The 26,689-nt window shown below is 49.5% G+C and overlaps 1 protein-coding gene across 6 annotated transcripts; it reads left to right on the top strand.

Annotated features, from left to right (window-relative positions):
• The first annotated feature begins 358 nt into the window (after window positions 1–358).
• ago4 (argonaute RISC component 4) lies at window positions 359–26,689 on the top strand. Of its 6 annotated transcripts, none has more exons than XM_060043513.1 (19): window positions 359–554; window positions 7,906–8,080; window positions 9,386–9,506; window positions 10,959–11,140; window positions 11,528–11,664; window positions 12,528–12,662; window positions 13,065–13,152; window positions 13,293–13,440; window positions 13,806–13,925; window positions 14,593–14,754; window positions 15,244–15,392; window positions 16,038–16,222; window positions 17,078–17,237; window positions 17,821–17,992; window positions 19,500–19,643; window positions 20,160–20,294; window positions 20,722–20,823; window positions 21,274–21,473; window positions 22,003–26,689. In XM_060043513.1, exons 1-19 carry the CDS (start codon window positions 536–538, stop codon window positions 22,109–22,111), a joined length of 2,643 nt encoding a protein of 880 aa, XP_059899496.1. In that variant the 5' UTR covers window positions 359–535; the 3' UTR covers window positions 22,112–26,689. The 6 variants fall into 6 exon arrangements, with proteins under 6 accessions (XP_059899496.1, XP_059899493.1, XP_059899495.1 ...); XM_060043510.1 differs by having other exon boundaries at window positions 13,806–13,955; XM_060043512.1 differs by having other exon boundaries at window positions 7,882–8,080; window positions 15,259–15,392.

Raw genomic sequence — 26,689 nt, 5'->3', positions numbered from 1 at the left:
TAGTATTTTTATTTCAGTTCATTTCCTGTTACTGATACTGGATACTTAGACCTTATGATTCACAAATCAAATAATTTCTCTACTTTATTGTTTAAGAGTGGGGGATCAAATTACACACATTATTGACTGATCCCTGGCTGAAAAATACCTGAATCATCAAATAAAATGATCATATCTATACGCTCAAATTGAGGAGAGAGTAACGATAAAGACGTTATTACCATCCAGCATTTTCACATAAATACAACTGTTGGACCCATCTCCCCCAATTTAAAACGCCAGCGAATTGCGCAGGCGCACCGACGACTCCCAAGCTTTCTCGCCTGGCGCATGCTCACATTAGAAATCCCCCCCGCCCCCCCCCCTGACAAACTCAGTCAGTAGACAACACATCCGAGAGAGCTCGCTGGTCAACTACGCATCAATATTCCTCTTTCTTAAATTAGCCACGTTAAGCTTCGCGATACCGCCCCCAATTTCAGTGTCGGTACGGAGCCGCCAGGCCGGGACAGAGACGGAGAGAGAGCCCTCGGCCATGGAAGCGCTCGGACCCGGTAAGAGAGGACACCTCAGACCGCAGGCGCCCCGTGTTTAGAGCGTGTGCGCACACACATCGCTTCACTGGGGGCCGTGGCTGCAGCGAGGCCTTGAACGACAAGACAAGCAACCTAGAAGGGGGAGGTGGTGGGGAGGTGGAGGGGAAAGACAAACGAAAGCTTTAGATTAGGCCCTAGCCCCATGTGTGACACATTATTTACATCGAGCACAAGCTTAGTGTTCGTCTTGAATAGCACATTGTACAGCAAGCGGTGTAGATAATTGATTTCGTGTGGCGGATATAGCTGCCCACTCGGCTGTTGATGGTTCTGAAGCACGTAGCGCTGGGGCTGGCATTGTGTGTGTGTGGGGATTTAACTAGGACCTTCCTTCCGCGTCGTACGACGTGTTTACATTCATATATGTGAACGCCGTTCGCACCTGAAACCAACGACGTGTGACAGTGAAACACACCGATCTTGATCAGGTATTTTCCGTGGATAAATCAGCGCCCGGGTGTGTGACTAGTGTGTGCTACAGCGCATTTCAACGTTCGTCATCGGGAGCGGTGTCTCGGTCGTGTTGTGCTGCTCCTGGAGGGATGGTGGTGGGCGACCCAACACTGGTTTCCTGCACGGCACAACCCCCCCCCACTTATCACGGAACACGCGAAGGCGACACATTTTTTTGCAATCTACTCATCGCGTGTGCTTGCATAATTCATGTTTCTGTCATCGTTTTACGCGCAATCCTCGCTTCTCCCCGGGAAGCCATCCCGAGCCTCTCTTCTCTCCCCCCTCCCGGTGAACACGGGACTGAGGGCTCCGGTAGGGATGGCGCTCTCATCGATCGGAATCGTGGTGGGGGGATTCTGATCTGTGCTCCGTTAATGTAACAAAGGCACCTATGCAGCTAAGCGGTAGTAGCCCCCTTAGGTATGTCTTATAAGGATGTCCAAGGAATAGCGGATGCACAACAAATACACGTTGCATGCATTGTTCACAACGACTTAACCGTTTATTTTTATTTAACGATTTTTATTAGATGTAAGCTTCGTTTGGTATGGCCTTATGCATGCAATAGCATGCTGGCACAGATATTTATAGAGGTTAGGGCTTTATTACAGTAATTTCGCATGTCAATCTGAAGGTCCATAAATAAAAACGGTCAATTGTACCTACGCCAACAGAAATGTGTCATGTAGACCTAAACTTAAATATTTTTCACAAAATATTGCATTGTTCTCCGTGTGTGTGTGTGTGTGTGTGTGTGTGAGATGTTGTCTGTGTGATATTGCTGTGTTGGCCTATATGTGGTGGTTATACTAATTAGGTCTCTTTCGTCATTGGTTGACATACATCTACTCCAGTTGTATTCACTGCTTCATTTCATTCTCAGTTGTGGTTGGGTCTAAGTACACCACCCTTTAGTTCCTAAACTGCTGAATGCTTTAAACTGTGGTTGACCCCGTCCTCTCCCAGTGGTTGGCTTACGCTCAGCGTCTCTCAATAAGGTATGGCACCCAGTTTTTAAGCAGAGTATTCAAGTTTTTGATTTGGACATTTATGTTTCATAGCTGCCGAAATCGTTTTGCTGGTTCTGAACAGGTGGCTGTTCTGTCATGTCGTGAAGATAATATGTAATGCCACAGTACTGAGGAATCCTCCTAGTTTCCTCTGGCAGCTCTGTGTCTCTGTGTGTGTGTGTGCCTGGCATGGCTTGGGCTTAGGCCCGGAGAGTTCTGCACGTGTGAACCGTAACGTCAACACACTGAGGTTCGCTGAATCTGAATCTGCTTGTTGTTGAGCTGCATTGTGTATTGGTGTACTATGAGAAAGAAGTGGTTTCGCTAAACACCTTTTTTATTATACCATTTTAATTTCTTTAGGCAGGTCATTCAACATTACCCCTTATTGCCTGTATGTGTTAACAATGGGATACGTCAAGATGTGTACTAATGACCTGTGTGTGTGTGTGTGTGTGTGTGTGTATTGGAATAGGCTCTCACCCACTGTTCCTCCTCAGTACTCTGGTCATTCAAAGGAGAAGGTTGCGGTGTATCCACGATCAGTCTTTTTTGTTATGGCCGCCCCCCCCCCCCCCCAATGAAATGATAAATTCTTCCCCCCTGCTGTATTGTCCGTCTGGCAATTGGCATTTATACGTTAACCTTCTGTGACGAGCACTTCCTTTGTTGTTAAAGTCACAGACCAGCGCGACTCACAACATGCAGGTTCTCCTGAACCCAGGAAAGCTGTGGTCTCCCCTTTTTTGATCGTTTTGCCATTGGGGATTTCTGATTGTTGTTGTTGGGCGCTTTGCTGTTGTGCTATTAATACAGCCACCTAGCACCTTTTTGCTGTAATGATAACCACGGACCCAGGACCCCTTGAGTCAGTAGCTGTCGGTGCTGCTGTGAAAAAGAGACCAGCCACGAACCGGAGGCTGGACAGGAACCAGGGGATGGTTTCCAGGAACTGTCCGCACCGCACCACCACGGTGGTGACGGGAGCTGCTCTGGGAGGAGGCTACTGAGGTGTTGATGTGTTGATGTGGGTTGGTTCTGCACCCAATCCTCCACCGGCAAGAGTGAACCTACCATGACAGAAGTGTGTTTATCTAGAAGGACGATGTAAAGGATTTGATTAGGGTTGATCACTTTATTGATGATGAGGCACAACGAAGTTGGGAGTTTTCTTGGATCGGTAATGGATTACTTTGCATGCGTCGTGTATTTCTTTGAAAGTCAGAGTAAGTGTGGTCTGTTTATTATTGTCCACCTGCTGGCTGCATCATGTGCAGAGCCTTCCGATACAGTGTTGACATCACGTCATCTCCAGGGCCCTGAGGAATGAGATGCATGAGACGCATGTTCAAGATGCCTACTATGATGGCAATCTAGGTCTCTGCCAGCAACACTTTTCCCTCACAGATGGACCCGTCCTTGCATTCGTCCTTGTCCTTACCCCAAACCTCTGCATCATGAAGGGGCCCTCTTAAGTCCTGGGGCCCCTGGGCAAGAAAATACCAAAGCCATTCCCTGTGTAGAAGTATTGCATGCTCCCCCTTATTTGCATTATATGTATGCGCGTATAGGCTGCTGCTTCCATCCCACCTTAAAGCTTCTATGAGTTGGGGGACCAGCTTTGAGGATTTCGGCATGAGGGCCCCCCCTCTGATGTTTGGGCCCCGGGGTCTGAGTGACGGAGCCTTTCATGGCTCCTCGCTGCTTTCCATGTGACCTGCAGCCTATTTTGTAGCGTTGGGTGACTGACAATGTTTATGTTGCTGTGGGGCTTTGTTCTTCTGTGTCTTGTTGTCAAAATTGATTCTATAAAACTAACGATTTAAGGCAAACCCGAGTTGTTTTGTTGTTTGTTTTGGTTGTACAGTTTGGCTACCATGTTGTTGTTTACCTTCCGATCGTGCACTGCAAACATGGGAGTTTTGTCTGTGTCTCAATTGGTAGAACGTGCAATGATAACACAGCACTTTATTAATAACAAAAATTATGACCGTTAATTTGTTATCTCCCGTCTGGGCCCAAATTTCTTTGGCATTGGTCCATTTGTTTAATGCCTGTACTTAATGCTTTGTCTTCTGGGGGGTTTTGTATTCGTCCCAATTCATATTTTAGAACGATTTGGCAAAGTTCATAAAGCAAATCTCTGTGGGTAAAGGCAGAGAGCCAGCACCAAGAAGCATGCACCGAATGCTTCGGGATATCTGGTTGCGCTGAAAGGTGCAGGTAGTCCAAGGCAAGCCCTGGTTTGTGTCAAGACATGTGGGGCGATAGTGGGTAGGAGACACGCACACGCACAGACACACACACACACACACACACACTCACACATGGGGAGATCTGGTGATGGTGCTGTGGCAGCTGTAGAGGATATATTTAGGCAGCGTTCTGTTTTTGGTGAAAGTGGAGAACGGGACGATAGGAATCTCTGCGCTGTACGTTTGCATGCACAACTTCCTGAACGCCAGGAAGTTGTGCATGCACTAAGACCAAAAAATCGCTGCTTTCATGTGAGAGGACTAGTGGCGCTGTATATCGGTGTTTGTCGTCAAAGGGCCAGTCTAATGGTTTTGTCTGAACTAGAGGTTGATTCTTTTGAATCGTGATATGCATGTTTTGTTGTGACGGGTAAACCTTGTGTGTGTGTGAAATAGATTATGCAACCCATGGAGATGGTACGGACCCATGAATGAAATAGTGCGGCGTACAGAACTTGTGTGCTTGCGACATGTGTAAACCACGAGAGCGGTCCCTTTAAATTGTGATGTCTCATTGTACTCCCCCCTCGCAACCGGTTGCACAAACTCGACGACTGCAAACGCAGAGGGCGACTTGTGACTGAAGCACTCGGAGGAGGTGGCCTTCACCACGCATCCACGGCGCTCACTTCGTCATCATCTGCAAACGGTAGCAAAAGTTGCTTGCACTACAATACGTGTTGTGTGTGTGTGTGTGTGTGTGTCCAAGGAACAGCAGTGTTTTCCTTTGGGTGGGCGGGGGGGGGGGGGGGGGGTCGTGATTGTCTGTGGTTCATGCGCTTCACTTGATAACTGGAGCGTGCTCATGCACCATGGCCCTCTAGCTGTCTGTTGACAATAGCATTAAACGGCTTGACCCCGCCCGGACCCCCCCCCCCCCCCCCCCCCCCCTCGCTCTCCAGACCCTTGAAGACGAAGCCAGCGTATGGATGTGCCAGAATCCTGAATGATCAATTCGGTTCTTACTTACTTCGACCCGCCTCAGGAACATCATGCATATTCATAGCGCGACGACTGCGATATGCAAATGTTGTTTTTATTCATTTTTTTCTAATGGAACAAATCGTAGTGATTGTGAACGTGAATGGATATCTCTTTGGGTGTGTGTGTGTGTGTGTGTGTGTGTGTGCCGTTGCTCGCGGACCTACATGCTATGTTGCTTCATCATGACTAATGCATGCTGGTGCTCAGGTGTGCACGCACGAGGCTCCTTAGGTGGCTGGCTATGTAAATAACCGCGATTACGACCCAGCCGTGCGTGCTGGCTGTTTGGGTTAAAGGGGGGACAGGCGGGCACTGCTATTTTCTTGGCCGAAGTCGGGCCGATGAGGTCATCTGTCCGGGGTTCTTGTTCTGCTTTGGTCAAAGGAAAATGTTAAATGGTCGTTGGTTGCACATGAAAACGTAAACAGAGTGGTCGTTGCAGAACGCTCGTATGAAGCTGTATACACCCACACACACTTTGTGTGTGTGCGTGTGTGTGTGTGTGTGTGTGTTTCCCCTTTTAACCGTCTGATCACACTCGTGTCGTTACACACTTTGATCCCTGAGGCGGACAATAAAGTTAATCTAATCTAATAACAACATTTTTTTTTTCAATCCAAAATAACACCAACCCCTTGGCCTGCAGGCTGTTGGCTCCACAACGCACGCACGGGCCCAACGCCACAGTGCATAGGTTGCCTCCGTGCGCGCGTGTGTGCGTGGGGGTGGGACGTTTATATTATGTACACTCGTAACGGAAATCCCAAGTTGTTTGCATTGTGTGTCCATCACCCACCCCCCTTCCCCCCCCCCCCCCCCCCCCCCAGCCCCAGCCCTGTCTTTGGGAGCAGACCCCAGCCTTTGTCTGGGTGTGGTGGGCGGGTTGCCCCTGTATGTCTGGGTGGAGCTGGGGGGGCGGGCCCCTGGGTAATTGGGGGGGGGGGCGCCATTGTCTTGAGGGGCCCTTGTTGACCCGTCTAGGTCAGGGGCCAGGGCCCCGGATCAATCACGGTGCGCGGGGCGCGGGCAGGCTGAGGTTTGTGTTCGGCCGACGGGGTCTTGGACTGGGAGGGTGTGCGTGTGTTGGTGTTGGGAGGAGGAGGGTGGAGGGATTGGGAGGAGGAAGACGAAATGACCGCGCTGGGAGGAGAGGGTGTTGGGCAACAAGTGGCGGGAATCCATGTTCTGCTTTTGACGAGGTTCGTCATTAAGCGGCCATCTGCTTGTTTACTTTGGACTCTTAAATGTACTTGATATTAGCCAGGTCTGTCTGTAGCCAAGTGAGTGGCCGTGCTGTATAAACACATTTTGAATGCTATCGTGGAAAGCTTGAATTTAATTGGTGTACTACTAACGTGTACATAATGTTGAGTACAGAGTTCATTTATAGGGGAAGGGTTGGCCCTAGCATAACATGAATGTGTCGACATACAGTGTACCTAACTTAACTTACACTTAATGTAAGCAATTATTGTATGTCGCACGTCCTGGCACTTAATGTACCCACTTATTGTATGTTGTACGTCTTGGCACTTTAAAATAGTACGAAGCATTGTGCAGCTTTACCCTAGCTATCTTTGTTGCATACGGAATGGGTTAACCTAACAATTACTATTGCGTGGCACCTGTTTCTATGAAAACCCTTACTGTACCGACAGCGATATATTGTTTTGGATAAAAGCTTTGGATAAAAGCGTTTGCTAAACGCCCTAAATGATTATGCAAAGACACGACATTGTTGATGGTCTATACTATTATTAAAGGCGATTCATTTAATGAGTGCTAACACCCTGAACAAAACGTTCTCCACTAGCACTCTTCACGCGTTGGCGGGGGTTTGTCACACTATATATACTTCAGCGCAGGCGGCCGGGCTAACGAGCTAACCCTGCTACCAGTCATCAATTCTGCCCACCTGTTGTGGCGCTCCCTAATGTATCGCAGCGGCCTCTGCCAGAAGCATTAGCTAGGTGTGTGTGTGTGTGTGTGTGTGTGTGTGTGTGTGTGTGTGTGTGTGTGTGTGTGTGTGTGTGTGTGTGTGTGTGTGTGTGTGTGTGTGTGTGTGTGTGTGTGTGTGTGTGTGTGTGTGTGTGTGTGTGTGTGTAGGGTCGTTCTCATTGATGGTTTGTTGGCCTCAAGTTTGTCCCGTACACTTCAATCCAACAAGTTGTTATTCCTGCTTATATATCCTGTACCTGACCGCCTACGTGCATTAGTGAGCTGTCACCTAACTATTCCTGGTAGTTAGCCTTACCTGGAGCGGGGGGGGGAGAGAGCAGGTCAGGGTAGTGTCGTGGCAGGTGGGCCTGACTCCCAGCCGAGCGGTTCTGGGTTCGATCCCCGCCGAGGCGGAGGCTTGGGGCAGGTGGGGCAGGTCAGGGTAGTGTAGTGGCAGGTGGGCCTGACTCCCAGCCGAGCGGTTCTGGGTTCGATCCCCACCGAGGCGGAGGCTTGGGGCAGGTGGGGAAGGTCAGGGTAGTGTAGTGGCAGGTGGGCCTGACTCCCAGCCGAGAGGTTCTGGGTTCGGGTCCCACCGCGGCGGCGGCTCGGCGCGCGGGCTTCTGCTAAATCACAGTGTAGTACCCTCTCCGCCCCCCCCTCCAGGCCCGCCGACCCCGGCTCCCTCTCCGTTCCAGCCCCCCCGGCGGCCAGGCCTGGGCACGGTGGGGAAGCCCATCCGCCTGCTGGCCAACCACTTCCAGGTGCAGATCCCCAAGATCGACGTGTACCACTATGACATCGACATCAAGCCCGAGAAGCGGCCGCGGAGGGTCAACAGGTAACGTGTGTGTGTGTGTGTGTGTGTTGGTCACTGTGTGTGTGTGTGTGTGTTGGTCACTGTGTGTGTGTGTGTGTGTTGGTCAGTGTGTGTGTGTGTGTGTGTTGGTCACTGTGTGTGTGTGTGTGTCTGGGTCACTGTGTGTGTCTGGGTCACTGTGTGTGTGTGGGTCACTGTGTGTGTGTGGGTCACTGTGTGTGTGTGTGTGTGGGTCACTGTGTGTGCGTGTGTGTGGGTCACTATGTGTGTGTGCGCGTGTGTGTGGGTCACTGTGTGTGTGTGTGGGTCACTGTGTGTGTGCGCGTGTGTGTGGGTCACTGTGTGTGTGTGTGTGTGTGGGTCACTGTGTGTGTGTGTGTGGGTCACTGTGTGTGTGTGTGTGGGTCACTGTGCGTGCGCGTGTGTGTGGGTCACTGTGTGTGTGTGTGTGTGTGGGTCACTGTGTGTGTGTGTGTGTGGGTCACTGTGTGTGTGTGTGTGTGTGTGTGTGGGTCACTGTGCGTGCGCGTGTGTGTGGGTCACTGTGTGTGTGTGTGTGCACGTGTGTGTCTGTCTTACTTATCATACAAACTTTGTCCGTGGTCTCTCAACCATAAAGATGGACATGAGTTGTACTACCCATTTATCCTTTGATTTACTCTCAGTAAAACATTTTACATCTGTTCTAAAACCGACCGTCTTCTAGTTGTTCTTACAAAAACATTGCGGGGCGATGTGATCAGAATCGATTTGTCCTCGTTAAGATCGGTGGAACACCGCTATCGGCGCTCCCCTAGTCCCGTCTGATCGCTAGTTAAGATCGGTGGAACACCGCTATCGGCGCTCCCCTAGTCCCGTCTGATCGCTAGTTAAGATCGGTGGAACACCGCTATCGGCGCTCCCCTAGTCCCGTCTGATCGCTAGTTAAGATCGGTGGAACACCGCTATCGGCGCTCCCCTAGTCCCGTCTGATCGCTAGTTAAGATCGGTGGAACACCGCTATCGGCGCTCCCCTAGTCCCGTCTGATCGCTAGTTAAGATCGGTGGAACACCGCTATCGGCGCTCCCCTAGTCCCGTCTGATCGCTAGTTAAGATCGGTGGATAACCGCTATCGGCGCTCCCCTAGTCCCGTCTGATCGCTAGTTAAGATCGGTGGAACACCGTTATCGGCGCTCCCCTAGTCCCGTCTGATCGCTAGTTAAGATCGGTGGAACACCGCTATCGGCGCTCCCCTAGTCCCGTCTGATCGCTAGTTAAGATCGGTGGAACACCGCTATCGGCGCTCCCCTAGTCCCGTCTGATCGCTCCACTCTGTGATCCACCAGGGAGGTGGTGGACACCATGGTTCGCCACTTCAAGATGCAGATCTTCGGTGACCGGCAGCCGGGCTACGACGGGAAGAGGAACATGTACACGGCCCACCCGCTGCCCATCGGGAGAGACCGGGTCGGTACCCCCCCCCCACACCGCCCACCGTTCACCAGCCAGTACTGTGTCTTAGCCCCGCGGTCCCCAAGTGGTGGTTCGAGAGACCACGCAGGGCCACCTGATGATCAATGGCGGTCACCCAAGTGGTGGTTCGAGAGACCATGCAGGGCCACCTGATGATCAATGGCGGTCACCCAAGTGGTGGTTCGAGAGACCACGCAGGGCCACCTGATGATCAATGGCGGTCACCCAAGTGGTGGTTCGAGAGACCATGCAGGGCCACCTGATGATCAATGGCGGTCACCCAAGATTGGGGACCTCTTTAAGCTATAGATGTTTACCCTTGAATTTCTGATTGAAGTTAAAATTATTATTTTCAAGGGTGAAATATTTGAACTGTAGGCAAACTATTTCTCCCATGACGGTGCCTGACATTCCCACAAAGAGCTGTGGCTATACTGGGTTGCTCTCAGTTAAATAAGTATTAGATAGAACAGGTATATGGCCGTGCTCCCGTGGCTAGAAACTATGCATAAATGTTGTGCTTCTGCTGTGAAGGACCATAAACTTGACAAATATTACATTTAAATGCTAAATGACATTGTGAACCTTCAATCCAAATTGCTGCATGTTTAGCAGACGGTACATGATTAAAATGCTTGTCTGGGCCATGTCAAGGGTAGGACACGTGAAAGTAGATGAGTGATGATTCTCTGTCTCCCTCACTCTCTCTTTCACTCTCTCCCTCTGCTATTTATTTCCCATCTCCCCTGTGCTCATCTATTATAAACACACACACACACACACCTTACTCTCTCCGTCCGTTTGACCTTTGCTTTCCTCTATCGCTCACTCCTACCCGTCTCTCTATTAATTATATAATATCATCTAGTTTCCCTGCCTCCTTCACCTCCCCTCTCTCGTCCCGCTTTATTTCTCTTCTCCTCTTTCCTCTCTCTCCCCCACTGTCTTTTCTTATGTCCTCTTGCCTCTCTCTCCCTTTGTCCTTTCTCTCTCTTGTCTCATCCCACTCACGGTGCTATTTTCGTATTTTTCTTTATCTCCCTCACTGTTATCACTCTCACCCTACATCCGTCTCTCTCTCACTACATCCGTCTCTCTCTACGTCCATCGTTCTCTCTCTACATCTGTCTCTTCCTCTAAATCTCTCTATCCGTTTCACCTCTGATCTTTCACCCTCTGTTATCCTCTTTCTCTCATCCTTCATCTCTCCTCCCTAATGTTCCCTTTTCCCTACTCAAACACTGGGTCTCTCATGGGCTCTCTCACCTCCCTTCAGTCTCTCGCTCCTCTCGCTCCTCTCTCGCTCCTCTCTCGCTCCTCTCTCTCTGACTCCCTCCCACTCCCACCTTCCCTCTCTGTCTTTTTTTTTTATCTATTTCGGTCACTTGCCCACCCACTAACTTCCACTCTCCCCCTCTCTCTCCCTCCCTCCCTCCCCCTCTGCAGGTGGACCTGGAGGTGACCCTGCCCGGCGAGGGGAAGGACCAGACCTTCAAGGTGTCCCTGCAGTGGGTGTGCGTGGTGAGTCTCCAGATGCTGCTGGAGGCGCTGTCGGGGCACCTCAACGAGGTCCCGGAAGACTCGGTGCAGGCCCTGGACGTCATCACGCGACACCTGCCCTCCATGAGGTCAGCTCCTCCCCCCTTCCTCCCCCCTTCCTCCCGTCCCTCATTTGGGAGAGTCCCATTCAACTATTAGGATTTGAAATTATTTATTAATTCTATATATCACACCACTTTTTGTTCAAGATTTGACGTCTTAATATCTAAAAACTTAAAATGTATGTTTTTTTCAAAAACATTTTATCTTTACCAATATGCAAAACCAAACGCATATTCTTAAATATATCTTTATGCACAAGATATGCTTGGTAGGAGTGTAAAGAAAGAATGTGAGGAAGTACCATAAATATTTTGATTGTGTCTTCGTTGGGTTTGGTGCACTGGGTTAGAACCTTGTGTTGAAGCTCATGGTCCGTTCTGTCTTCCTCTTACCCCCCCCCCCGGGGACTCCAGGTACACTCCTGTGGGGCGCTCGTTTTTCTCCCCCCCAGAGGGCTACTACCACCCCCTGGGGGGGGGGAGGGAGGTGTGGTTCGGCTTCCATCAGTCTGTCCGTCCTGCCATGTGGAACATGATGCTCAACATCGACGGTGAGACGCGCAGGGAAAACTTTATTTACATGTTACATGCCAGACAGTGGTGCCAGATTTCAAACCCAATCCGGCGGCCAGATTGGGTGGGAAATCTGGCCCAATCTGGCCGTACATAACGAGGCGGAGAAATAGTGATGTAAAAAAAACAATACAATTAAGGGAAGTAGAATAATGACTGCAATAACACTACAGAAAGTATTGAGCCAATGTTTACATGAAGCGGGAAGTGATGAATAGCTACTGGTTGTGTCCATTGATGGCTTGTCGTTTACATTTCAGGGCATTGAACTGATTTCACGGCGTGTGCCGCCAGCTCACTAATTCGACTTTGTGGTGGTGCTGATGAGCTGTTGAGTAGATGTTAATTGGGTAGGGAGGTCGTTAGTGACCGGAGTGATTGATCTCTTGCTCCCCCTAATCTGTGCTGCCGGCCAAAGCCCTCTGGAAGAACACTTTAATCACAGCCTCTTTCGTCAATACAATCAATATTAATTGGGAGATTGATTGCTGATCTCATTGAAGACCACCCACCAGTTTGGCCCTTTTTTAAGCTAACTGCGACGCTGGCCTTATACTGTGTCGCATCATGACTGGACCAACACCAGCACACACACTTTTGCCTTTTTAGTTGATAATTAGAATGATTTTCTTAGGATGTTGTCGTTGGTAATCATCCAGGACATTGCAGCTATCCAATGTCAAGAGTGTCAATCTATTGATCGGTTAATGAGCCTAATTGTCTTTCATCTTCGATCGGTCTCATGCTAATCCCACCTCCCGACTGAGCGCACGTAAAGTGTTTCTCAGCTCTCCTCTTGACCGATTGGTGTATTGACGGCGCCTCTCTCCTCTCTCCCCAGTGTCGGCCACTGCGTTCTACCGGGCCCAGCCGGTCATAGAGTTCATGTGTGAGGTGCTGGACATCCAGAACATCAACGAGCAGACCAAGCCCCTCACAGACTCCCAGCGCGTCAAATTCACCAAGGAAATACGAGGTCTGCCTCACTCTCACACACTCTCACACACACACTCACTCACACACACACTCGCTCTCACACACTCTCTCTAATACACTCTCACACGCACACACACTCTCACACACTCGCTCTCACACACTCTCTCTCATACACTCTCACACGCATACTCTTTCTCACACTCTCTCTCATACACTCTCACACGCATATATTCTCTCTCTCTCTCTCTCGATCTCTCGCTCGCTCGCTCGCTCGCTCGCTCGCACACTCTCGCTCGCACACTCTCTCGCTCGCACACTCTCTCTCTCTCTCTCTCTCTCTCTCTCTCTCTCTCGCACACTTTCTCTCAAAGTGGAAAGTGGTAAACTGGCTGTGGCTTTGTCACAAGTGTGTGTGTGTGAACACGTGTGTGTGTGTGTGCAGGTCTTAAAGTGGAGGTCACACACTGCGGTCAGATGAAGAGGAAGTACCGTGTGTGCAACGTTACCCGCCGTCCTGCCAGCCACCAGACGTAAGCCCCGCCCCCCCCTCCTTAACCATACTTGCAACGAACACACCCCCACCCCCAACCTCCCCCACCCATCCTCCCTCCTCCCCCCGTTTGGGAGCTTGACGTGCGTGTGAACCCCCGGTGATGCCCCCCCCCCCCAGGTTCCCCCTGCAGCTGGAGAACGGCCAAGCCATGGAGTGCACGGTGGCCCAGTACTTCAAGCAGAAGTACAGCCTGCAGCTCAAGTACCCCCACCTGCCCTGCCTGCAGGTGGGGCAGGAGCAGAAGCACACCTACCTGCCCCTCGAGGTGAGCACAGAGGCCTCCAGTGCCCGGGGCTTTTATTGTGGAGTTTTTTGTGATTCATGACGGGAAGTGTGTCTCGTTTTTATTTAATTTATTTTTTTACTTAGTATAATTCCGTATTTTTTTCTCTTTTCTCCACTTATCACGCCGCAGCAAGAACAACAAATAATGATTTACTTAAAAAAAAATAACAATAAAAACTTTGAAGAAGGAGTTCATTTGAAAAGATATTCTCCTGAATCACTTCCTCCCCGTTGCACCACAGATACAACCTGAACTCGACTCGTTCTCCACGAGTGTCCAGTTGGAGGTTCCAGTTATTGTAGCCTGATCCATTTGTCGTGCGCGTGTGTGTGCGCGTGTGTTAGGTGTGTAACATTGTGGCCGGCCAGCGCTGCATTAAGAAGCTGACAGACAACCAGACGTCCACCATGATCAAAGCCACCGCCCGCTCTGCCCCGGACAGGCAGGAGGAGATCAGCCGACTGGTGAGTGACGGCGCCCTCCTCTGGACAGGGGTGGGTACTGCAGTATATATTCCCATAAATAATAACAATTGTATTTACATGTCATGCATACATTTATATACTCGCCATTTGTTTTTGCCAACAACCTATTTATTTGTATAAGAAATGTATTTTTATTAGTTTAAATTCAATTTATTTAATCGGAATGTGGAATGTGGCTCAGGGGGTAGAGCGGGTTGGCTGGTAACCGGAAGGTTGCTAGTTCGATCCCCGGCTCCTCCTCGCTGAATGTCGAGGTGTCCCTGAGCGAGACACCTCACCCTAACTGATCCCGACGAGCTGGCTGTCGCCTTGCGTGGCTGACGCCGCCGTCGGTGTGTGATCGTGTGCACGAATGGGTGAATGTCAGGCAATATTGTAAAGCGTTTTTGAGTCACTGGTTAAAACTGCACTGTATAAATGCGGTCCATTTACCATTTAATCAAACGTAACAGACTGTTTCTACAAGACTTGACCTTTTCCAACATGTACCATAACTTCCGTACGCTAACGACGTTCATGTGTAACTCCCTCGTTCAAGAGGGCAAGCCGCCACCTTTGTTCCACTGTCCCCACGGTAACGAGCTACATGTCGACGCTCACCGCGTGCTGGCTCTAACGCCGTCCTCTCTCTATCCCCGTTGTCCAGGTGAAGAGCAACAGCATGGTGGGGGGTCCCGACCCGTACCTGAAGGAGTTTGGCATCGTGGTGCACAACGACATGACGGAGGTGACGGGCCGGGTGCTGCCCGCGCCCATGCTGCAGTACGGGGGTCGCGTCGGCAGCGACTCGGGCCGGGACTGTGGCAGGGTGAGTACCGCGCGGGGGCCGGGGGCCGGGCTCAGGGCGGCCAGCACGCCGGGCGCAGACGGGTCGATTTAGTGATGTCACTAATGGGGGGGTCGGGGTTTTGTGAGGTCGCTAACGGGTTGTTTTTGTGACGTCACGAATGGGGGATAGCTTTTGTGATGTCACTAATTGGGTAAAGCGTTTGTGATGTCACTAATCGGGGGGTCGGTTTTGTGATGTCATTAAGGGGCTGACTATGTGATGTCACTAATGGCTAGATTTTTGTGATGTCACTAATGGCTAGATTCTCTGATGTCACAAATAGGTGGTGTTCGTGACGACTTTAATTGCTATAGTTTTTCACATCACTAATAGATAGGCCTTGGATTGGATAATGAACATCACGCTTTATGGTGGGGGAACGGGGGGGGGGGGGGGGGGGCTTTGGGGTTTCTGTGGTACCACCTGCTGTGTCGACTCGCCAAACCGGGGGGATAACTAAGGGGTTAGGGACTCTCTCCGCAGAATAAGACTGTGGCCACGCCCAACCAGGGCGTGTGGGACATGAGGGGGAAGCAGTTCTACGCCGGCATCGAGATCAAAGTGTGGGCGGTGGCCTGCTTCGCGCCGCAGAAACAGTGCCGGGAGGACCTGCTGAAGTGAGTCCTGGACCCCCCCCCCCCCCCCCCCTCTGATGACCCTATGAACCTAGACCTCCTGTTGTCCTAGACCCCCTTCTGACCCAATAAACCTAGACCCCCTTGTGTCCTGAACCCCTGTATCCCAAGGTCTTAGACCAGTGGTTCCCGTCCTCCTTTGCCACGTCAAACACATGTTTAGCTCTGAAAAGCCCAACTTTAACTTTAGTGCATCTGGATCCATGCAAAAGAAGTTCTTACCCGATCGACATCTGCCGGTGATATCAATGTTTCCAAACCATAATCAAATCGCTCTGCTAAACACCAAGGGATGAGCAGTAGTTTTTGCTTTATAAGACCTCTATGAGACCTTTTATTTTTTAAATTTGGCTGAAATGCATCATTAAATACGTAATTGAATATGTCGGCAATCTCCTGCGACATCAGGCGGGCCCATTAGCACCCCCCTATACTTCGACACTCATGACCCGACGGGGCTGTGTAAATCTCTTAGGGAACCTTGTGATTGACTGAGTTAACACTCTCTGTACACCAGACATGCTGATTGGCTGAGTTAACACTCTCTGTACACCAGACATGCTGATTGGCTGAGTTAACACTCTCTGTACACCATACATGCTGATTGGCCGTTCTACCCTCTGACAGGAGCTTCACGGACCAGCTGAGGAAGATCTCCAAGGACGCGGGGATGCCCATCCAGGGCCAGCCCTGCTTCTGTAAATACGCCCAGGGGGCGGACAGCGTGGAGCCCATGTTCAAACACCTCAAGATGTCCTACGTGGGCCTGCAGCTCATCGTGGTCATCCTGCCCGGCAAGACCCCCGTCTATGGTAGGGACAGGTCGTTGTTTTTTTATCCGTTGGGATTTGTAGTTTTCCGTTTTATTAACTAGAAGACCATGTGTGGGACTTGTAGTTCTTTATCTATTGACTAAAAGTCCATGTGTGAGATTTGTAGTTTTCTATTTTCTTGACTCAAAGTCATGTGTGGGACTTGTAGTATTCTATCTATTGACTACAAGTCCATGTGTGTGGGACTTGTAGTTTTCTATCTATTGACTGCAAGTCCATGTGTGTGGGACTTGTAATTTTCTATCTATTGACTGCAAGTCCATGTGTGTGGGACTTGTAGTTTTCTATCTATTGACTACAATTCCATGTGTGTTGGACTTGTAGTTTTCTATCTATTGACTGCAAGTCCATGTGTGTTGGACTTGTAGTTTTCTATCTATTGACTACAAGTCCATGTGTGTTGGACTTGTAGTTTTCTATCTATTGACTACAAGTTCATGTGTGTGGGACTTGTAGTTTTCTATCTATTGACTACAAGTCCATGTGTGTGAGACAGAGTTATGCGAGTACAAAGTTGCACAGCCCCATGAGTGGGGGTTTTAAACGTGTCCGGTACGAGCGGCGTTTGGGGAGTTTGGTATTGCCCACTTGGCATTGGATACCTCCACTAATGTGGAATAGATCGACCACAAGACTCATGCTCGGGTTACGAATGGATAGTGATGGCTCTGAGATATACTGTAAACAAAGAAGCTTCTTCCCCGTTCACATTATCGGCCCCTTTGGGAGTCACGGACGCTTCCGATCCATTTCCTATTTTCTGCACCAGTAAACCACAGAAAAGTCCTTTTCTGATCCTGGTTCTCAAATGACGTGATGTTTCCCCCCCCCCAGCGGAGGTGAAGCGTGTGGGAGACACCCTGCTGGGAATGGCCACCCAGTGCGTCCAGGTGAAGAACGTGGTGAAGACCTCCCCCCAGACCCTGTCCAACCTCTGCCTGAAGATCAACGCCAAACTGGGGGGCATCAACAACGTCCTTGTGCCGCACCAGAGGTCAGCATCCTCACGCTGCGACCTTCAATGGCTCCTATAGCCACTCTGAAAGGGGTATCCTTATGGACTTACATTGGAAGTAAATTTAGTTGTTTTTTTTACCCTTTTAGCAACCTCTAGTAGCTTGACTTGTAGCCCAACTCATAGTTATACAATTCCCGTGGATTGGTATGTTTTATTCTTGAGAAACAGTCTAGTTTGGATATTATTGTCGTGGAACACACAGCTGCAGTAGAAAAGCTACGGCTTATAATGGCACTAATCTGTGTTCCTATGGCTACTCTGAAAGCCTCTCTTGAAGGACTTGACTCGTAAGATTAGACTAGTAAAAATATTAAACCTGCGTGCTTCAGCAAACTCGAGTAGCTTGACTGTAGCTTCATTTGTAGTAAGAGAATTATAGTAATTCTCAGGGATGGTTGTGGTTTATTCTTGAGAAACAGTCTAGTTCGGATATATTTTGTCCTGGAATAAATAGCTGCAATTAAAAAAGTTACATAGTGCAGCTTTAACTCAATAAAAACAAGCTAAATAAATAAAACCATCTCATTGGCTCCCCCCTCTCTCTCCCCGCCCCCCTCAGGCCCTCTGTGTTCCAGCAGCCAGTCATCTTCCTGGGGGCGGACGTCACGCACCCGCCCGCGGGCGACGGGAAGAAGCCGTCCATCGCGGCGGTGGTGGGCAGTATGGATGGGCACCCCAGCCGCTACTGCGCCACCGTCCGCGTCCAGACGTCCCGGCAGGACCTGTCCCAAGTAAGGACCGTGCCCCCCCCCCCCCCCCCCCCCCCCCCCAGTGTAGAGCCGGGGTCAAGGGTGCTATGAACGCATGATTATTTTTTTCCGCTTTATTCTTTCAGGTCTGACTTTGAAAACGTTCCCTTTCAAAAAATGAGGCCATGACTTTTTTTTTTTTTTTTTAAACATGCAAGCGTGTTGCTTTCAAACTTTCCACAGCGAACAATGTAAACAAACTCTTAGAGTGCCCTCTATGTTGCCACCAGGTGTGGTGTTGAAAAGGCTTATCTGTCTATCATACATCTGGGTGGCTTCTCATGATATCAATAGAGGAGGGATTTCGAATTGGCAATAAACACACTCGCACCTGGTGGCAACATGGCGCCCCTTTAACAGACATGCGTGTGTGTCTTGTGATTCATACTAGGGCTTTGACCTTTGCCCAAAAATCATATTCGAAGTTTGTTTGTTTATTAATATTTGAATATATCCGAATATTTATTATTAATAATTTGACCATTAACTTCCTTCAGTAAGACATGGATTGGGCTTCTTGCGGTTTGTTTACCGGCGTTGCTATGGTTACTATGGTCTTGCGTGTTCCAACGGTTTATTAGGTTTCTGATAAATCGCTGTCTAATCAATACTTCATTCACTGCCTCTTCCGTGGTCATTACAATATTATGAATAGACTGCGTTGGGTTCTCCGACGTCTCTCCCTCTTGGCCTGCCCATAACAGGTTCGAATATTAAGGGCTGCCTAATATTAATTCGAATTTTGATTTATTTTTTGATATTCGAATGACGAAGTTCGGAGTCAAAGCCCTAATTCATACCGATCCGACAATTTATTGCGATCATTACCAGATGTATTCCCCAGCTGAAGATTTCGGATGGTATTCATATCCACTATGACCCTACGTTTTTTAGTAGCTGTCGTTGCCGTTCACAACTGAACTGACGACCGGCGCTGTTAGCATACATTCTGGGAATAGCATCCATTTGTGTGGCACGACACAAACCAAGAGTGTCATATCGGTTTTACTCAACAAACAAACGCAGACCTCCAGTACTCTGGTCCGGTACTACGACTAATAATAATAATCCTTTCAAGGTACCCAAGGGCACTGTACATATAAGATACATAAAGTCAATACAAAGTACATATAGTCAAGCAATCAGACACTGACACTATATGCATTATACACTCAGACAGGGACAGTCAGAGAGCAAGCGTACAGGACGGAGATTTGACACAGGATGAACGGATGCAAGGTACAAAGGGAAAAACACCCATAGAGACACTCGGAGGGGAAAACAAACAATGCATAGGGCGTAAAGTCTACACCAGATGTAGAGATGAGAACAAGTAAAAACAGGGCAAATAAACGGGTAGAAATCAGGATGCGGAAACGAAAGCTGACCTAAAAAGATGTGTTTTTAACGGTTTAAAAAGTAGATAAGGTTGTGCTTGTACTAAGTCCCTCCTCCTAACCCCCTCTGCTCCCCTTCCCCCCCCCACCAGGAGCAGCTGTTCAGCCAGGAGGTGATCCAGGACCTGACCAACATGGTTCGGGAGCTCCTCATCCAGTTCTACAAGTCCACGCGCTTCAAGCCCACCCGCATCATCTACTACCGGGGGGGCGTGTCCGAGGGCCAGATGAAGCAGGTGAGCCCCCCCCCCCCCGGCGAACCCATGACCCCTTGACCTTTTGTACCTTGACCCTTTTGAACCTTGACCCGACGACGGGAGGGGCGTGCACACAGACAGCCCGGGCGAAGGAGTAACCGCAGGTCCCTTCTCAACGGGGGGATGTACCACTGACTGTACCGACGGCGACATATTGTTGTTTCTCCTACTTCGGAAAAAATGTACTTATTGTAAGTCGCTTTGGATAAAAGCGTCACGTGTTGCTAAAATGTAAACGTGTTGTGCCCACGTTGTACCACGCCACCGTAGGCCGTAAGCCTGGACAGTGAGGGTTTTAACCCGAGTTTGGTCGGGTCCTTCTATCATGTTATGTCTGGTCTGCTGGTAACGGGTCTTTAGGTGAGCACCTCTGACTGTGTGTGTGTGTGTGTGTGTGTGTGTGTGTGTGTGTGTGTGTGTGTGTGTGTGTGTGTGTGTGTGTGTGTGTGTGTGTGTGTGTGTGTGTGTGTGTGTGTGTGTGTGCGTGTCTCCCAGGTGGCGTGGCCGGAGCTGATCGCCATCAGGAAGGCGTGCATCAGCCTGGAGGAGGACTACCGGCCGGGCATCACCTACATCGTGGTCCAGAAGCGCCATCACACCCGCCTCTTCTGCTCCGACAAGTCCGAGAGGGTGCGCACCGCCTCCGTCTGCATTCCTATGGATTTTACCTTCATTATTCATGGCCTTCGAGTCCTGGTGCCTCTTTACCCGTTCAGTTACACAGGGCCTGACGTGTATAATTAACCAGAGCGTGACGTTAAAGACCGCCAGGGTCACGGGTTTTTATTCCCACTCGGGGCAACCTGTAGTAAAATATGTAATGACTACAATCATGTACTTTAACGTACCAAGTGTGAGTGTTTCTGTTATCAATAATTAAGCTATTTAAACCTAAGATCAAGTTAATCTTGCTTTTTCTTGGCCTGGATCGGGGTTGTGCAAAAAAAAAATTGTTTTACGATTCACTGCTTATTTAAACTCAAACTCCCATGATGCCCTCTGGGCCCGTTTTTCCGGTGGTGTGATCCATGTTCCTTTTTTTGGCTTGTGGCCACAGGTTGGGAAGAGCGGCAACGTCCCGGCAGGAACCACGGTGGACAGCACCATCACGCACCCGTCCGAGTTTGACTTCTACCTGTGCAGCCATGCAGGCATCCAGGTGAGGACTGGCCCTCGCTCTGAACCTCCTCTTGGTATCACCGTCTCCCTTTTTCTCTGGGGGAGAGTGTGCTGTTGATGGCTGCCTAAAGTTTCCAACCAACAATCAATCTCACACACCTCAAAATCTCCATCTCCTCTATGTACCTTGCAGTTCACCGGTTTAGCATCTCTGTTCCTCTCCCTCTGTCCCTGGGTCTCCGCCTCTCTTTCTGTATCCCTCAAGCTGTATATCGGTCTTAAAACCAGACCTTGTGGATTTTAAATGTACACCAAACAAATATGCTTTATCCAAAGAAAGTACTTTTTGTGAATTTTCAATCAGTTTCACTGTATTTAAAAGAATAGAACAGTAAAACCACAACACCGTAGTAAACCGTTGACAGGCTTTGTCTCAGCGTCTTGGGTGACGTTTAAAGTCCTGAGCTTCCCCTCTCTCTCCCCCCCCCAGGGCACCAGCCGGCCCTCCCACTACCACGTCCTGTGGGACGACAACTGCTTCACGGCGGACGAGTTGCAGCTGCTCACCTACCAGCTGTGCCACACCTACGTGCGCTGCACCCGCTCCGTGTCCATCCCCGCGCCCGCCTACTACGCCCGGCTGGTGGCCTTCCGCGCGCGCTACCACCTGGTGGACAAAGACCACGACAGGTAGGACCGCGTGATGGGTCTTTAATAGGCATGGGGCTCCGGAAGTGTGTTTGAAATGTATAAAGAGAGGGTCTGTGTGAGTGTTATGTGTGTGTCAGGTCCCCCGTATGTGTGTGTGTCAGGTCTCCCGTAGGTGTGTGTGTGTCAGGTCCCCGTAAGAGTGTGTGAGATCCCTGTAAGTGTGTGTTGGGTCCCCCGTAAGTGTGCGTCCGGTCCCCGTAAGTGTGCGTCCGGTCCCCCTAAATGTGTGTGTGTCCGATCCCCATAAGTGTGTGTGTGTGGGTCCCCATAAGTGTGTGTGTGTGGGGTCCCCATAAGTGTGTGTGTGGGGGGTTCCCAAAAGTGTGTCAGGTCCCCGTAAGTGTGTGTGTGTGTGTGTGTGTGTGTGCGGTCCCCCATAATTGCGTGTGGTCCCTGTAAGCGGGTCTGGTCCCCCGTAAGTGGCGACGCCATGTCAATTGCTCCTGTCTCATGACCGCAACCCCCCTTGCTCCCTCTCTCCCCCTCTCCCTCCCTCCCTCCCCCACAGTGCGGAGGGCAGCCACGTGTCGGGCCAGAGCAACGGCCGGGACCCCCAGGCGCTGGCCAAGGCGGTGCAGATCCACTACGACACCCAGCACACCATGTACTTCGCCTGAACGCCACCAGCTCCCTTTTCCCCACTTCCCCGCCCCCTTTCTCTCCTCTCTCTTCCGTGTCTGTCCTCCCCCCACTACCTTAAACCTCCCTTTTTTTTTATTGTTTCTCTATCACTGTGTCTCTCTCCCTCCCCGCCGTCGGTTATCTATGTCTCTCTCCCTTCTTTTTGTTGAGGATCCTCCCCTGACGAGGCCTCAACTCTGCCATCTTTCTTCGCCCTCCTGGCACCTTTCTGTTCGAACTGGGGGTGGGTGGGTGGGGGGGGGGGGGGGGGGAGGGAGGGAGGGGGGGGACGCAAACACCAACACCAACAAGAGTTCTGTACGGAGCCGCCTCTACAACCAGCAAATCGTGGCAACCGTGGAACCCGATGCACAATCGATTTTTATAAAAAGACGACACACACACAGACCCCATTACGAGCCATTACTGTGACGGTTCCATTGTTGTTTTTTTTAACCCAAACCGAGTGATCGTTACTCAAACCTTGATTTGTTTTTGAACCGGGCGGGGGGGGGGGGGGGAAAAAGAAAAAGAAAAAAAACACGAAACAACAACATGGCCGTTATGTGCTGGGTGAACTCGCTGGTGGGCGGCGCCGCGTTGCCATGGCAGCTCCCATCAGCCGACAGGACTCTGACTCTACCTTTACCTCAAAGCCCCACACGGGCACAACTCTGTCACAAGGTCTCGGGTTGAGTTTTCCTTTAAGGGGAGGGGGGGGGGGGGGGGGGGGGGGGCTACAGGGGGGAAAGGGGAGTTGAGTTTTTTTTTTTCAGAATATGTCTATATATAAATATCTAAATATATGATGCATATATTTTTTGTTCCTTTTTATGAGCGTGCACGTTCGGTTCGTTTCTTTACAGTCTTCTACAAAAGCGAGGTGACCTTGGTCAAATCCACTGCTCCCCCCCCCCCCCCCCCCCCCCCCCTTAATTTAGCAACAAATAAGTGTGTGTTTGCTTTTGTGTATGGCAGTTCGGTAAAGTGTGTGTGTGTGTGTGTGTGTGTGTGTGTGTGCGCGCGCGTTTCATTGCAAGCCACTGCATTGTAAAGGGAAAACTGCTGTAAAAGCCTCAGATGTTGATGTTTTTATATTCACACATACAGGACATATATAACTTATATTTAAATCTATGAGAGCAACTTTTAAGCAGATTACGTATCTTTTCCCCCCTCCAGGGGGAGGTATTGGCAGTAGTCCCGGGTCTGTTATTCAGCGGAACCTCTTTGGTCACTCTGCGCGTTTTCGGTCCTAACAAATACTACTTCACTGGGTTTTTGCGAACTCTGTATCCTACTAACGTTGGCTGTCTGGCTGGTGAAATGAAACGTGACTTTTAATGTCACTTGCGACACCAACGGTTTTCTGTGTACAGTTGAAACTGTCCCAGAGTGGTTACCATAGCAGCAGCAGTGTGGAGTGACCCGATTGGTTTCCAGGGGAAACAGGCTTGGGCCTTTTCATGTAGCAGCGGTTTAGTGTGCGTTTAGATTCATTCACCTGTGGCTCCAGATTTGGCCACGAGATGGCGCTGTCTGAGTGCGGTAGGGCTTCAAGCCACAGAGCCCTGATAATCACCCGATTGAGGCGATGTTGAAAGACTGTCAAAAGAGGATTGGTTGTTTTATTTTAATCTCTTCCCCCACAATAGAGGTGCTAGCCATCCTGTATTGTGTGTGTGTGTGTGTGTGTGTGTGTGTGTGTGTGTGTGTGTGTGTGTGTGTGTGTGTGTGTGTGTGTGTGTGTGTGTGTGTGTGTGTGTGTGTGTGTGTGTGTGTGTGTGGCCATCGCTGATACTGACCCAGGCGAGAGGGGGACAGAAATGGAGCGCACTCAAACAACTCACCTGACCTTTTATGCATTTATACATAAGAAATCGACACAAAAACAGATTTGTAAAAGTTTAATATAAGACGTTTTGGTGGACATTCTCTTGAAGAAAATATTGTCGTTTAGAAATCGGTAGATGACCGTCGGTGTTGTTATTGTTCCGTGTCGTTGTTCTTGTTGTTACTATGGTGATGACATTTTAAGGTTTGGTAGCAAAGCCACTTGTGTAGTTTTTATATAGTGACTTTTAGAGTGAGCCTGTGGGTCAGTGGAGCTTTGTGTTGGAAAACTTAATGGTAGCATTCTGGCCATGAGAAGGAGAGTGACGACAAGGAGGAGAGGGAGGGAGAGGCTGCAAGATGGCTGATTTTATACTCCTTTTTTGTAGCTACCGTTGTGTGTAAAGATTGGAGTCAGCCTCTGCTTATTAGGGATAGGGTGCGGATGAGCAGGCAGCTGATTGGTCGATGCCCCTGCTCGTTAGTTCGGGTGTGGATGAGCGGGACGCCGATTGGTCGAGGCTCAACCGTGGTGTTGTGGAGACGGCGAACGTCTTGAGTGGTAAAGCGCAGGGGATTGGACTTTTAAAAAAGAATAACCGTGGGGCAGATACGAATTGGATTTATTTTTTAACTTCAAACCTACTAAGAAAAACCAACGGTTCTTTTCTATTGTCGTTCGTCCTCTTCGAGCGACAACGCGGATATCTAGAAGGCTCTTAAAACGTTTTTTTTTTTTTTTGTTCCGTTTCTTTTGTACATTTATGCATTTTTACCCTTGTATTTAATGAATTGACAATAAGCATTAGCACTGACTCATCCATCTTCCCCACCCCCCCCCCCCTTCAACACAAACACTTAACCAACTAATTCTGGGAACACCAGTGGTAGCCATAGCGACAGCCACACTACGGTGGCCGGGGTTGCCAGATTGGGCGGGAAAAGAAACGTGCCCAATCTGGCAACCCTGACGGTGGCCAACCCCTCCACGGCGTGCGACGGGAGGGCGGGAGAGAGTTCAGGGCGCCCAGGGGGAGTCGTCGACGCACACGCCTCGCCAGGAGGGCAGCTCGGCGGGAAACCATTTTGTAATAAACCACCCGTAAAGCAGCAGGTTTACTATGGATGAGTTTGAGCACCCGCCTGCCGGGCGCGTGCGCGTTCGGCCTCGGCCAATGGGAGGGCAGGAGTGGAATGTGGGAGGGGCCGGTGAGCCGTTTTTCGCTGGGTTCTGGAAGAAGAGGTGTGTTGTCCTGGCATTGCATGCAATAAATTAATCCAGACGGGGGTGGTTACATTTTTTATTTTTTGTTTTTAATTTTTTTTTTAAACGTGCACTAGTTTTCTCAGCCGAGTGGGCTGACATGAAATGTTGTTCGAAAGGCTTCAGGATTCGTCCGTCGGCACAAGTCTTTTTTTTTTTTTCGAGCTCCCACAACGTTCTTATGATATAGGATCAGCAATCACTCCCCGTGTTTCAACTCGACATTGCAAAGCAATATTATTCCAATATGTAGTTTTTCAGACGCGAAGAAATCAAGCTATAATTATTCTCTCTTTGTGGCTCTCTCGGTCAGTTATTGTCGTTTGTTTGTGTGTACTTTTTATTTGTATCTTTTCTCTTGCTTGTATCAATCAGTGGGGACGTGCATTTCGTGAAATGGCTCTGTTGACTCCGTTTTATTTTATCACCCCGCCTGCATGCCATAAATTTTGTCCTTTTTAAAAAATATATATAAAAACAAGAAAAAAAATGATCATTATGACGACAAGGAGGAAATACATCGACAGTTTTTCTAAGGTAAAGCGTCGATTTTAAAAGTGAGGCTGTTTTAAGGCTAGCGAAATTTGTCCAGTCTCAAACCGACCCGACGTATTTTAAAGATTCCTACAAACACACCTGCCGTCGGTTCTTTGGCCGGCTTCGCCCGGTTCTCCCCGGGGGGTGAGGGGCGGGCGGGGGTCGATCTCTGCCCGGCGTCCACATTCAAACGAGGTACCCCTTTCTTAAAAAAAAAAAAAAAAACACGGACCTGGTCGAGATCTGCCCCTGCTCCTCACCCCCCCCCCCCCCCCCTCAGGAAGGGGTCTCCTCTCCCTTCCTGGTTTTTGTGCCCCCCACCCCACCCCCCCATCCTGTGTCCTTGGCACCTATGTACCATCCTCACACAAATGCACTTACTCTTTGTGTGGCGGTGGTGAGTTTTAGCAAAACCTAACGGCACCTACGGAACAGGATTACCTCTTTATAACCTTTTTAAAAAGAACACGAAATGGATCCATACATTCTTTCGGGCCCTTATTGAAAGAGAGCATGGTTTATTTTGTAATTCCTATGACTTTGATATATATGATTATATCTTAATGGATTTGTAAGTTGACATTGTGTATTGTGTAATTTAATTTTGTTTTTTTGTTTTCTTATTTTTGGTTCCTTATTCGGGGTGTGTTGTAGCTTACCGTTTTTTGTTTTTCTAGCTAGTGGTCTCTTCGCTGTGTGATTGTCCAATAGCAATAGAACAATAGAATCGGAACTGTTTGGTCTGATTCTATATGAATGGAACCCTTTTTAAAAAGTTTGAAGGGGCGGGACTTCCTCTGGCCCCTGAACAAGGGTGCCTAATCATTTGCTGTTATTGCTATTATGTGATGTTATATACTTTTTTCCTTTTTTTAGCCTGCAGGGAATACTTGTGTTAATGTGCAAAGTAATAAATTGATATTTTATGCCCATATCAAAA

Source organism: Gadus macrocephalus, chromosome 22 (genome assembly GCF_031168955.1).
Source record: "Gadus macrocephalus chromosome 22, ASM3116895v1".
NCBI classification, from domain to species: domain Eukaryota; kingdom Metazoa; phylum Chordata; class Actinopteri; order Gadiformes; family Gadidae; genus Gadus; species Gadus macrocephalus.
This window is presented reverse-complemented; position numbering and strand designations above follow the sequence as displayed.